The sequence below is a fragment of the Saccopteryx bilineata genome, chromosome 3 (assembly GCF_036850765.1).
Source record: "Saccopteryx bilineata isolate mSacBil1 chromosome 3, mSacBil1_pri_phased_curated, whole genome shotgun sequence".
NCBI classification, from domain to species: Eukaryota; Metazoa; Chordata; class Mammalia; order Chiroptera; family Emballonuridae; genus Saccopteryx; species Saccopteryx bilineata.
The window spans coordinates 66046253-66060601 of NC_089492.1; the positions used below are offsets into that span (position 1 = coordinate 66046253).

General features: G+C 36.3%; 1 protein-coding gene across 1 annotated transcript in view; it reads left to right on the top strand.

Moving 5' to 3' along the window:
* PREX2 (phosphatidylinositol-3,4,5-trisphosphate dependent Rac exchange factor 2) overlaps nt 1–14349 on the top strand; it is a 283206-nt gene that overhangs the window by 152193 nt on the left and 116664 nt on the right. Inside the window, exons 21-24 of the mRNA XM_066266273.1 lie at nt 1633–1769; nt 4591–4708; nt 7161–7345; nt 9460–9621. Coding sequence (XP_066122370.1) covers nt 1633–1769; nt 4591–4708; nt 7161–7345; nt 9460–9621 — 602 coding nt within the window. The remainder of the gene's footprint in view (nt 1–1632; nt 1770–4590; nt 4709–7160; nt 7346–9459; nt 9622–14349) is intronic.

Consider the following 14349-nt stretch of genomic DNA (forward strand, 5'->3'; position numbering starts at 1 on the left):
AATCTTCTGGTATCTGTCATTCTGACTGGCTTACTTGACTCAGCATAACTGTGGGCACCTCTTCTCCAGAAGCAATCTTGTTGATTCTCTTTGCTGCGGATTTTTAATTTCTGTCTCCAGCCAAGTCTCTTTCCTGAGTTTTATAGCTTAGATCTAATTGTTCATTATGCACATAAAGGCCCCTGGGCACCTTAAACTCAGTATTGTCCTCAAGTGAACTTTTCATTCATTCTCCAAAGCTGCTTTACCTTTTGTGATCTCTCTTTAGTTAAATGATTCCGTCTACTCAGTCACTGAGTCCAAAAGCACAGTAGCGGTCCTGGGCACTGTAGCCTTTCAGAAACATCATCACACATCAAGTACTTGATCTCATTCTCCCCTTTATAACTAATGCTGCCTTAGTTTTAGCTTGGAAAATTGCAGTTAGATGTTGTGATTTTTATTTTCAACTTAAACTTCAGTGATGCCTTGTCCATTTGGAGGGATCATGTCACTTCTCTGGCTTAAAATTTTTAAAGATTTTTCCTCTTCCATATATAGGTAAGGTTCAGATTCTCAAAACGTCACGCAAAGCACCCAGAATGTCACAACCTGGCTCTGCGCTGCTCTTTAGTACCTCTCTCTATTCCAAGGTCACATTCCCAACTGCACAGATGTTCCCAAATGTCCAGGTTATTTCTTGACTCACTGCCTGTTTTCAGGCTGTTCTTTCTGCTGGGAATGTCATTCACCGAGAATCAATTGAATCTAGAAAAAGCACTTAATATTTCTGGGAATGAATTTTAATGAGAAGACAACTCATATATATATAAATTATGTTCTTCAAGATGATTAATAATTCATTCATGGGAGAAATTGCTTATAAAGAAAGGCTCTTCTAACATACTTACAATAAGTTGTATAGTAATTTATATTAATTATGTATTTTTTATTAATGGTGATTTGTAAGTGTTGATTTACTTGGAATATCAAATAATAACAACTGGAAGGTTCTGCAAATCTCAACTCACTGGTTAGGATGTGCCACTCCAATGTCCTTGGGAATAATTGATGGCCAGTTGATGTTATCTGATTAATTTTATACTTCACCAGTTCTTGGGTTCCTGACCCTTTGTACATCTCCTTAACTTATTTTTCTTAGCAAATCCGGTCTACTTGTAGTTGCTAATTGATTTTATTTGTTTCCCCTAAGAATTTCTTTTAATTGTTGGCATTTTAAAATGTAAAAGTGAATACTATTTTAATTTTTAAAGATTTTATACACTAAATATAAATAAAGTACATTTCTGGCTTTCTTCTTTCTGCCAGTATATATGTATATTTAGATAATTAGATTGACTAGACATTTTAAAGAGAAAATAACTGATTGGCATTACAAAGGTTACTTTACAATATCTTTTCAAACTAATTCATAGGGAGGTGGGAAGATGTTCTGTTAACCACAGTTTGAATAGGCTACTGAATAGGAGGAAAATTTTGAGAAGGCATTTCTATTAGAACCAAACTTATCAAAAACACATAGCTAGATCTTTATTATATTTTTAAATTGCTTTCCTCATTGCATACGTGATAAAAACGATTCTCATTCCTAAAATTTGTTCTTTTTTGCAATCTTCTCATTTGTATTTAAAGGAACTGTGGCTGCAGCAGCTGGTCTTCACCCTGGACAGTGTATTATCAAAGTCAATGGGATCAATGTCAGCAAAGAGACACATGCAAGTGTTATTGCACATGTCACAGCCTGCAGGAAGTACAGGAGACCCATGAAGGTAAGCTGCTTCTTGGCTTATCTAGATCGAATTGCAAACCTGCATAGAAACGCCAGGGGACAACATAGGATGTGCCAGAGATGTTTGGGGTTTCCCACTTCTAAGTTCACATTTAATCACAGCATTGTAAATCTAATCATGATTGCTTTATCGGCATAAATTAGTTATAGTTGATTAGGCTTAAATGATTACATTTTTTTTTTTTTCTGAAGCTGGTAACGGGGAGGCAGACAGACTCCCGCATGCGCCTGACCGGGATCCACCCGGCACGCCCACCAGGGAGTGATGCTCTGCCCATCCAGGGCGTCGCTCTGTCGCGACCAGAGCCACTCCAGTGCCTGGGGCAGAGGCCAAGGAGCCATCCCCACCGCCCGGGCCATCTTTTGCTCCAGTGGAGCCTCGGCTGTGGGAGGGGAAGAGAGAGACAGAGAGGAAGGAGAGGGAGAGGGGTGGGAAAGCAGATGGGCACCTCTTCTGTGTTCCCTGGCCGGGAATTGAACCCAGGACTTCCACACACCAGGCCGACGCTCTACCACTGAGCCAACCGGCCAGGGCCTTAAATGATTACATTTTATTATTGCAGTATTCTCACCTGTTTAAAAAGTGCTCTTAGGGCATTTTCATTGTGATTTGAATTTTTGATAGCTAACTTCATATTGAAATCCAAAGGCTTCTATTTTTTTGAATTTATTTATTGATTTTAGAGAGGGGGACAGAAATATCACTCTGTTCCTGTATGTTCCTTGACCAGGGATTCTTGGCTCTTGTGATGGCTTTAGATTATAGAATGTGATCTTGTGTCAGTATATATGAATTGTTAATGTTTATAATATTTATTATTAGAATTTTGAGAAAAACAAAAACTTGTGGGTTTTATGGGGTCTGCAGTTGATATTTAGATATATTTATTTAGGCAATTGAATTTAGCTCTGTAAAAACACCATAACAGAGTTGTCATTATTTAAATTTTTCAGCACTATCCTCTGATCCAAATTTCAAGTGTCACAGAAAAGTAAAATTACAATCCTAATTTATAAGCAAAGTTTATTATCTTGTGAGGTACCAGTGAGTATTGGATTAAAAGAAAAAAATTCAACCTAATCAACTAAAGGCAAAAGGACTTTAAATGCAAAAAAGCCACAAAACTTCAAAGGAGAGGTTGTATATTTTTTCTGCCATGTGCAGTGAAATACAATTTTCTAGATTTGAGAATATGATTTTGTGTTCAAACCAGAAAGATAAATGACTACTTCATAGTTCAGGCCTGACAGCCTGCGAAATACTGAACATAAAAGAAAATAACTCATCGATTTTGCTTACTAATAAGATCAAACCAACATAGCAAATTGGAATTCACACATTGATGCATAGGTTCTTCTGGTTGATAGTAATTAGTTTAATAAATATTTAATGAACTGTATTATTGAATGAATTTTTAAGAAGGACACTTTGAAATATCAAAATTTTTACCTTCTTTAAGGATTTTAATAAGTAACTATAATAAATAGATTTGAGTTTTATTTCTTTTTATTTCCCCTGCCTGCCTTCTTGGAGTAGTGTTGTTGATCAATAAAATGATTAAGAAAAACAATAAATAAACAGAAAAATGAAATAAGTAAATACCATGTTCTATCAACTATCCATTGACAGTTGACTGTCTCAGCACTTGGTGGCTTAAAATAGCGATTATTTCTCTTGATTCTGCAAGTTGATTGGTATTGGCTCCTGTGAGAGCCCTGTTGTATCTGCATTCTGCTAGGACGGCCCCAGCACTGCGGTCCTGCTGCTGGTGGTCTCCCTTTCCAATAGTTAGCAGGATTTTCATTCCTACATGGTGTCTGAATTTTAAGAAGGGATATTATGTACAATCAACTCTATTTACATCATGCTAGTTGATATCCCTTTGGAAAAGTCAGATCTCGTGACCAAGCCCAGGGTCGTCACTGTGGGAAGGAATTGCGTAAAGCTGTGGAAACTGGGTGCTATGTGGAAACTGGAGGCCACAAAGGGGTACCAGAATGTGTTGTAATAATCAACTGTTAGCTAGCATTTTAATGAGGTATAGTAATATAATAAACACAATTGTAAAGTTCATAATACAAGAGAAAAATGGATAATGTGTATATCATACTTCAGAAGTACAATTCAATTATCCATCTTGCCTAGGAAAAGTAATGCAACCATGAAAACATTTACTTGCTAGTCATTTTTGTGTCTCTCATTTCTCTAAAGATTGGAACTGCGATTTCAATTAAAATACAAGATGATTTATGACATGGGAGGATTAAAAGATAGTTACATGACTTGTAACTATTGATATCTTTAGATAGATAGAACTTGATGAGATGAAAGATGTTTTTAAATTTGTTTTATTGGTTAGATTCAAAAAAGCATTAAGTATATTAAAATATATGTGACTGTTAAGAGAGCATTTAAATGATTTGTACAATTATAGATGATTGATTCTTTGGAAGACTGTTCATCTAACATTTACTTATTAAAAATGTAATTTATAATTTATTTTAAACTATGCTTGAGGCATTTAAGTACGACATTTGAGAAAATATATCTTAAAAACATAGGAAGATAAAACTCCATGCTTTAAAAGTGCAATTTGTTAAACAATAACAATAGTTGCCATTGAATTTCTATTAGTTTCTGATGATGTTGATTTTCTTTCTTTTTCAAATATTTTTAGTTTGAAATAAACTAGAAGAAAAAATGAGATTGTCAGCTCTCCTTGCAAAGCAGGTTTATGACATGTATATGCAGGTTAGGAAGCACTAATACCTCCGAGGTTTTTGTCCTTCCTCATTTCCAGCAAGACTCCATACAGTGGGTGTATAACAGCCTTGAGAGCGCGCAAGAAGACCTTCAAAAGTCCACCGCCAAACCCCCTGGAGAGGAAGCAGGGGATGCTTTTGACTGCAAAGTAGAAGGTGGGTTTCTTCTTTTCTCCTTATTTGTTTATAGTTTTCTTTTTCAATGTTCCTATGCCTAGTCCCAATTATTGAACATTTATAAGTTCATTCTTGAATGTAAAGCTCTTTTTAAATTATAGTTTACATACAATACTGTATCCGTTTCAGGTGTCCAACATAGTGATTCGACATTTATATTCCTTACAAAGTTATCACCACAAGAATTCTAGTAACCGTCTATCACATAAACAATTATTATGATGCTATTGACAATATTCCTTATGCTGTACTTAATTTATATTCCTGTGACTTGTTATAACTATTAGTTGGTACCTCTTAATCTCCTTCACTTTTTGTCCATTCCCCTATTCAGGCTACTTCCTTAAGTCATAGTCACCAATAGTTGTCATGTCAAATGCATAAGTAATGATAGCTTATAGGTAGCATATAATAGCTACTGCACTTTGTTAGGCACTTTATTGTGTTTTACATGGATTATCTCATTTAGTCATCAAAAAAGAAAATCTCCTAAGGTGTGATTATCACCATCCTCATTTAAGAGGAGATGAAATTGAGGCTAAGGGAGTTGCCCAAGCCAGTACATGGTCCAATGTGGATTCAAACCCAAGTTATAATGGGTTTCCTAGTTTTGAGTTTTGATGTTGGACCTTGCTACTCTAGTGTGGTTTGCAACCAGCAGCAGCAGCAGTACCTGCCGTGCAGGAGAGATGGAGACTCTCAGCTCCCCCACCCTGATCTGCTGACTCAGAATCTCCATGCTAATAAGATCTGATCTGAATGCACACTAATATTTGAGAAGCCCTGGTTGAGTAGATCCATAGGTCCTTTGAAAAGAATTTATTTAGGTAACTTTTACTGTGTCATAACACCAATGATAAAGAATGAGGCAAACTAATGTGAAAATACAAGCCACTGTTATCTCAGTGGCTTCTTCATCAAAGGTGAAGGGGTAGGCCTGACCTGTGGTGGCGCAGTGGATAAAGCGTCGACCTGGAAATGCTGAGGTTTCCGGTTCGAAACCCTGGGCTTGCCTGGTCAAGACACATAGGGGAGTTGATACTTCCAGCTACTCCCCCACTTCTCTCTCTCTGTCTCTCCTCTCTCTCTCTCTCTCTCTTCCTCCCTCCCTCCCTCTCCTCTCTAAAATGAATAAAAAAAAGGTGAAGGGATAGAGGCAATTATGTTCGCATTTGACAAATGCCTTGAATTATTGTTTCAACAGGTTTTCATAGAAGCCCTTCAATCCTCTCTTCCATTTTCCTAGGATTTTTCCACTCATGTATTGGTGGTTGCCTCTAAATTTTAATTGTAGTTTTTTTAGTTTCTTCTAAACCAGACCAGGTGAAGAATTCCTTATATATATTGCTCATATGGGGGAAATTAGGAAAAGCTGTTTTCCCTCTACTTCTGGAAGGCCACTTGGTAGGAGCCACTTAGTTCATGGGCAATATTGGAAATACTCAGCCTCATATTGGAAATACTCAGTGTTGCTGCTCTATAATAAATCAACTCTTTTGTTTATGTAAACCAAGGACCTTATCCTGAGGCTTTTATTTATCATTTAGAGTTTTTGTTTTTGTATTTTTTCTAATTATTTTTGCTGTCACATTATAGTGACAGGTAGAGTGGGTTGACACCGTGTTCTGGAAATTGATTTCTGGCTGTTCTGGGACTTTATTATTTTAAGGAAAACCATTTTCCAGCTTTTGCCTATTTTATATTTTCTGTTTCCAGTATTCTATGACCTAATTGTTTTAAATAAACAAACATTTTATTTTTGCTTATTTAATATTTACTGTTAGGTTTCTCAGTGTTTCTTGAGATTTTAGGTGGATTATTTGTTTGTTTCTTTGTTTGTTTGTTTTTACCAGCTGAATGACTGTAGGCCAAAATCTGTAAGAAGGCATTCAGATGAAAATATTACTATAGTGCATGATGACAAATTTTCTCAATGAGCTATCTCTGAAAGATGCTATCTGGGAGAATTCAGGCACCCTCTCTGCTGAAATCATGATTATTATATCTTCTTTCTACTTCTTCAATATGGCTTATGTATTTTTTCTGCTTTCAGAAAGTATTTCTACAATGTTGAAGGCAGTTTTAAGAATGCTGACTTTAACTTATGCATGCTTTTAATGAGAAAATATAAAATAGTGTGTGCAATATTTATATTAGTGTAAAGACGCTCACATATGGTCATAGATCAATATGGATATGCAGAGATAAGACTAGTCATGTTAGATTAGTGAGGTTTGGATCACTCAAGCATATTTTTAAAAAACGTTCTTTTTTTAAAAAAATGTGACCAAGGATAGATGCTTCATTTAGCACATCACATTTAGCCGTCCTTTAAAAAACTCTTTAAAAATTATTCAAAGAGACTCAAATTATTTGAAAAGACTAATAAACCCTTCATGAATCTGCAGAATTAAAATGATCTTTATTGCAGAGGTAATTGACAAGTTCAACACCATGGCCATCATTGACGGGAAGAAGGAGCACGTGAGCCTGACAGTGGATAACGTCCACCTGGAATACGGGGTTGTGTATGAGTATGACAGCACCGCTGGGATCAAGTGCAACGTGGTGGAGAAGATGATTGAGCCCAAAGGTTTCTTCAGCCTCACTGCCAAGGTAAGGGTGGTCCTGGGGACAAGGGACTGCGTTCTAAATAAAGGAACCGAAACCCTCCTCCACCCCCACCTTAAAAAAATGTAAGTAGCTATATGTTTTAGCTGTCAGCCCATTTAGCTTCTTTCTCCCACCCCATTCCTCAGTATGTATGTGTACAGTCTTCCTTTGTATTAATACTTTTTGGAGCCCAGTGTTAAGTTAGATAGGACTCCAGCCCAGGGGAGGGTTAGTTGATTTGGCAAAGTCTTCTCTGCATTTAGTAAGTTTGCTGTGTTTGTTAATTTAGTATCATGTGTACATTTCAGGTGGTTGTCACAACAGGTGGTGCTTTTTTAAATGTACACAAACCTCTGAAGAGTATCTGAAGTCATGAAATGCATTATAAGAAACTTATATTCTGCAAGTCTTAAGTTTCTTTTATAAAATTTCACAAAGCTTAGAGATTGAGTGTGAATAGATCCTCAGACATGTATATAATTCTTGGTCATGAAGGATGTCATCCTTAGTCCTTAAACTGTAACAAGATAGGGAGGGAGGAAGTGTGTCTTCATCCAAAGGTGTACATCATGTAGGAGGTCAGAGGTGATCCTGTGTTTGCTTTTTATGATCCTTCCACAAGGGACATCGATCAAACTCCTGTGGGTCCCTCAACAGGTTAGAACTTTAGTGTTTTGTTTGCTTTCATATGACCCTGTGAGGAGTCAGGTATTTCGAGGACGTAGTATAACATGTATCTTCACTATCTTTATTTTGCATCTCGATTCTTGTGTCATATACGTGTTGTTGAGATAGACTGAAAACATTTATAGAATGTATTTTTAAAATTTTAGTTGGAGAAAATAATTATACAAATATAAATGCACTATTTAGAAATAATTGTTATGCTTTTCTTTTATTGTAAAAGTCAACTTTTAAAAATCCACATATTTCAGATAACATGTATTACTATATGTAGCTATTGATATAGAATCTATATTTAAAAAATGCAGCCCCTTATTGAATGCATTATACTATTAAAGGGGATCTGTGTAAGAATTTGTGATCAAGTTATTGTAGTTAATTTTATCTCATTTTCTAGCTATTTCAAATTTGCAAAATTACATGGATTATTTTATATATGACAACTGTATGTTAGTACTCTAAAGAATTTATATTTCCATTTCATACATGAAGATGAGAAAGTCAAAGATGATAAAGGGAGCTCAAATTTCTAGATTAGTAACTCACACTCCATAATAATTAGTGGATTGAATAAATAACTCACACTCCATATTCTGCAAGACAAGGAGTCCAGGTGGCAAGAGAGTTCAGATAAATATACTATCTGTACATTTCTCACAAAATATTAAAAAAATGTTTGGTAAGGGTGTAACCAATCCTTATGATCTTTGAACAATCAAAAATGCTACATATACATATGACACGTAAATGATTCTCAATTCATTGGAAATTCTCAGTGATCCAGGGTATGTGTATGTGTTCATGTGAACATGTGCTTATGCACACACATGCACGGGTGCACATACACACAGATACATTTCCTGACCACTATTCAAACAGCCAAAAGGATTAACTAAATAAATATATAATAGGATGCATTTATCTGATGCTTTTATCAGATAGAGCTTGGACATGGCAGGTGACAAGGATTGTTACTTTAGCAAGAGAACTCATTTATTCATCCCTTCAGCAAACATTTGTTAAATGCTCTGTCTGTAGTGGGCAAGTGAGGAGGCTAGTCTTTGTTTTTCCTTAGTATTTATTCTATAAAATTGAGAGGGGAAAAACAGTATTCTGAGTAACATGTAAGCATGTGTGTGTGTTGCCACATCACAGTGTACTGGTTTATCCAGCAAAGCCTTAGAGGTGCACTCATCTCCTTCAGGAAGCCTTTTAGAGCCAACAGGAGGCAAACCCTGAGATGCCAAATGAGTAACCCATGGCTGCCAGCGCTCTGCTGAACATAGAGATCCCGGGAAGCTACATGGAGAACCCTGGGGAAGTCATCTGTGTATGGAATTGTAAACATTTTATTTGCTAATTTTGAAGGTTTTATTTTCTTTTTTTTGTTTTACACTTTGCATGTGTGTGTGTGTGTGTGTGTGTGTCTACAGATTCTTGAAGCCCTGGCTAAAAGTGATGATCATTTTGTACAAAACTGCGCCAGCCTCAACTCTTTAAATGAAGTGATTCCTACAGACCTTCAGAGTAAATTCAGTGCCATTTGCAGTGAAAAAATTGAGCACATATGTCAGAGAATATCCAGTTATAAAAAGGTAAATGTTCTATGTGTATATTTTACGTGTAATTATTATTTAAATTGTTTAAATGTCAAATTTAATTATATTCCTATTTTTATTACTTATTTATGTGCCCATTTATTGATATGATAATATTGATATAACATTTTGGAGATTTTAAAATGCCTGTAAATCTATTACATTATTTGATCCTAGCAAACCTGTAAGTTAGGTCACTATTGTACATTTTCCAATTCTAATAACTGAGGCTTAAAAAAAATTATATTACCTACTAGCAAAAGATAGAGGGGATTTGAATCCTGGCCACCTCATTCTAAAGTCAAATTTTAAAATTAGACTATAGTTCTTCTTTCCTTTTTCTCTGGACAGAGCGAATAGTGCCCTTAATCAGAAAGTACACAGAACATGCGCTGTTTTAAATTGTTGAATGTTTCATTTATTTGACATATTTTATTGAGCAGAATTTATGTGCCAAGTACTGCTCTTGGGCCCAGGAGTATGGAAGCGGAAGACAGAATATCTTTCCTCTCCTGGTGCTTATGTTTATGTGGGGGAAGTATCAAAGAAGGAAATATCTTCAAAGAGGGGAAAATCAAGTATTGAATAGAGTTATGAGGATAACAAAATAAAGAGCTTTAGTGGGAAGTGCCCAGGTGGTAACTTTATACTGTATGTATTGCAGTTGTAATTTTTATGTCTGTAAAACATGAGGAAAATGATACTCAAGTATAAGGTTTAGAGAAAGCCTCTTTGAGAAAGCTTGCACTGAATGACAAGTTGAACTCTTTTTAAACTGGAGTGGGGAAGCATTCAGGTAGCAGGAGCAGCTGGTACAGAAGCCCCCAGCCAAGAGGCAGCCAGGGTAGAAGAGGGCGTGGCCAGGCATGAAGTTGGAGGCTTAGGTAGGGACCAGTTGAAAATTTGGATAGAATTTGGATTTTCTTCTTACATTAATAAGAAGCAAGTGGAAGCTTTTAAATTGGCTGATGACTTCATCTGAAGGAGGTTTTTAAAAGACCATGCTGACTCTTCTATTGGAATGAGTTGTAAGGGGCAGGAATGGAGGTGTAGAGACAAGTAAGAAGCTATTACAGTAGTCCAGGTGAGGGACGATGATAGCTTGGATCATGGTGAAGAAGGGAGACAGAGAAAAGTAGATGGGTTTGAGAATATACAGGGGTGGGCAAAGTAGGTTTATAGTTGTGAGTACATGAAAGATGGAGTTAATAATCCTATTTTAATAGTCATAACCTGCATGTCTTTTTCCGTAGGAGCGATGGTAAACCTACGTTGGCCCACTCCTATATTTTAGAGGTAGAATTAATAGAAATTGATTTCCAAAACATATAGATTTTAATTTCTTTTCTATTTGTATCAATAGGAAACTAGTTGATTAAGTTATTTCTCTCAAAATGAGGCTGGATGCTTCAAATTTGGTACAGCCATTCTAGGACATATAATTTATCTCAAAATTTATGAACATGAGTGAACTGTATGTGTCTGATATAATAAGTAAAAGATAAGCCAGTGCATGTCCAGTGTGTCCATTTGAAAAGGGAGAAATGCGTGAATGGAATGAAGGGACGTCCACCTTGGCTCTCTTAGGGGGACTGGGACGAGGGGGAGAGGAAGCGCTATGTTTTGTCTCTAAGTATTTCCTATGAAACAAGTTTTCCTTGTTTAATTAAATATGTATTGCAATTGTAATTTTTATGTCTATAAAACCTGAGGAAAATGATACTCAAGATCACATCTGTCAGCCTTCTTTCCATGACTGCTGAGCTCAATTTATCTGTTTGAGCTTGAGAAGGATTTCGTGAATGTTCCTTGTTGAAGTTGAAGAACAGAAGATTTTCTTTTTACTTCTGTCCCTGTAAAATGTGACAGTGCTTTGAAGTAAAACTTAAAAACTCTAAATAAATACAAAATACTATTTCCCCTTTGAACACATTTTGAAAAGAGAACCATGCTACTTTGGAGATGGACCTGTATAAGTTGCAAGAGGGGTTTAGGAAGTTGGGCAGTTTCTGGTTGTCAGTCTTGTCATTGTGTGTATCATTTTCTTTTCCTTTCCTCCCTCCCTCCCTCCCTCCCTCCCTCCCTCCCTCCCTTCCTTCCTTCCCTCCTTCCTTCCTTTCTCCTTCCCTCCCTCCGTACCTCCCTCCCTTCTTTTCTTTCTTTCTTTTTTACTTTCTTTGTACTTTCTTTTCTCTATACAACAAAATCAGTGGAAGTAGCTTTAAGAAATATAGTGGAAATAGGTACATTATATAAATAAAAATAAAACATTTGGATCAGAGCCCAGTAGGTAGGATATGATTCAGCTGCTTTAGTGGGACTGAGATAACATAGGCTAAAATGAGTATGTTTTATTTCTCACTTGTATTGAAGCCCAATGTAATAGGAATCCAGTGGGTAGGTCTTGACAGTCTTCTGGGATCCTTCTATATTTTTGTTCTCTTTCCACCACGATGTAATTCATAGCTCCTCAGGAGGGAAAAGAGCAAGTTTCCTTTTGAGTGCGTGACTCAGACCTTGTAGGTATCACTCCTGATCACATCCTGTTAGTCATTTAGTGAAAGGGAGGCTGGGCATCTGTGTACTCAGCTAAGATTCAGGAAATGCTATTACTAAAAGGAAGAAGGAGACAATAAATATTGAAGGAAATAGGGAAGTAAGTTTATAGGTAAAGCTACATGTTAGAATAACAGTATAGATCACCAGGGAAATAGGTTCGTAGGTAAGAGGTCCCAAGACTCTATTTAGTTGCTAATGTGCAATATTATATTTAGATTTCAGTTTCCTGAGGGCCAAAATGAAAAAGGAAACACAGTCTTTTATATATTTATCAGCATTCCTGTGATATTTTTACATGTTTCTTAAGAGAAGCAACACTTTTCTTGGCCTGAGTTCTAAAAGAAATCACTCACACTGGATTTCAAAGAGGCGACACCAGGAAATGGCAGGGCAGTACCCATAAACATAACCATACAAAAGAGGCAGCAATTTGTTTTACATGGCAGATATTTTTAATGCCTCTTTGATGAAAATCAATGACTTAGGTTAAAAACTCAAGTTCACAAAAGCCAATTTGCAGGATGGGACAGGAATAAGAACTATTTACTAAATGTGCATCTTTTATATAGGCAACAGAACTTTAATCATTTACTTAAGAATGCCTACCCTTTTATACTTATAGTCTGTTTGGGACAAAAGGTAAAATATTTGAAGTTAGTAATAATAATATTGGTTACTTAACCTACTATAGTAGTAGGTACCATTGTGAATGATTGGACGTGCTGGCACCTCACATTCTGATCTATGTGAGGGTGTTCTCTGAAGTTACATAGCACACAACAATTGGCTGTCCACTACAGGTGTCAGACTCTGTATGTGAGAGTTTGCAGTCTGCATGTGTTACATAATCTTACCAATACAATGACACAAGACACATTATTCATTTTATAGATGAAGTGTTAGAAACTCAGAGTATTCAATTAACTTGCCCAAAGTGACAGAGCTGGAACAGCAGAATTAGAAACTTGTTTCTTTTTGTTCTAAAGCTGGTTGGTGCTTGTTTCCCTGTATTGACACCGAGCTACACAGCTTATATCCTAAACAGTATTGTTCAGACTAAATGGGCAATAGCATTGCAGGAAAGAAGAAATTACTGTGTGTCAAATAGTCAGAAAATACCAGCTGCTAGTTCGAAATCTTTGTCAGTGAAGAGGAGGAGAGGTGCCACTCAACACTCAAATAAAGGGAAATATAAGTGAAGATAGAGATGTAGGTATGACACTGATCATATCGATGAAGAATTGGCATACTGCCTGGACCAAGAAGGAGAATTTGAGTGGATGCAATAAAAGAAGTAAACAGAAAATAGTCTAATTTTTCCAGTGCTATTTGGAATGGCATAATAATCAGATTTGTTTGTAAAAAAAGAAGTGCCAGTTGATGGTGACTTAGACTTGTATATAGGAGCATTGGGGATTGACAGAAAAGTATCAGGTCAAGCTGTATGTAAGAGGTAAAATATACACAGCTTTGCAATGGCAAATGAAGAAGGTGTTATTCCCTGGCTTCTAAGGAAAAATATGGTTTGTGATTAATTGCGGAGTGTTTGTTGTGGGGGATTAAAGCTAAAGAATAGGGTTTTCTTTCAAATGTTGGGGATTCTCAAACATAGCACTCTGGCAAGTGATAAGAATGAAAACACATCCTTCTTACATATTCTCAGGAGAAACTGGGAATCTGGGAAGTTTTTTTTTTATTAATTTAAATGGGGTGACATTAATCAATCAGGGTACATAGGTTCAGAGAAAACATCTCCAGGTTATTTTGACATTTGATTATGTTGCATACCCATCACTCAAAGTCATATAGTCTTCCGTTACCTTCTATCTGGTTTTCTTTGTCACCCTTCCCTCCCCCCACCCCCATAACCACCACACTCTTGTCCATGTTCCTGAGTCTCATTTTTATGTCCCACCTATGTATGGAATCATATAGTTCTTAGTTTTTTCTGATTTACTTATTTTACTCAGTATAATGTTATCAAGGTCCATCTATGTTGTTATAAATGATCCAATGTCATCATTTCTTATGGCTGAGTAGTATTCCATAGTATATATGTACCACATCTTCTTTATCCAGTCATCTATTGAAGGGCATTTTGGTTGTTTCCATGTCTTGGCCACTGTGACAATGCTGTGATGAACATGGGGCTGCATGTGTCTTTAT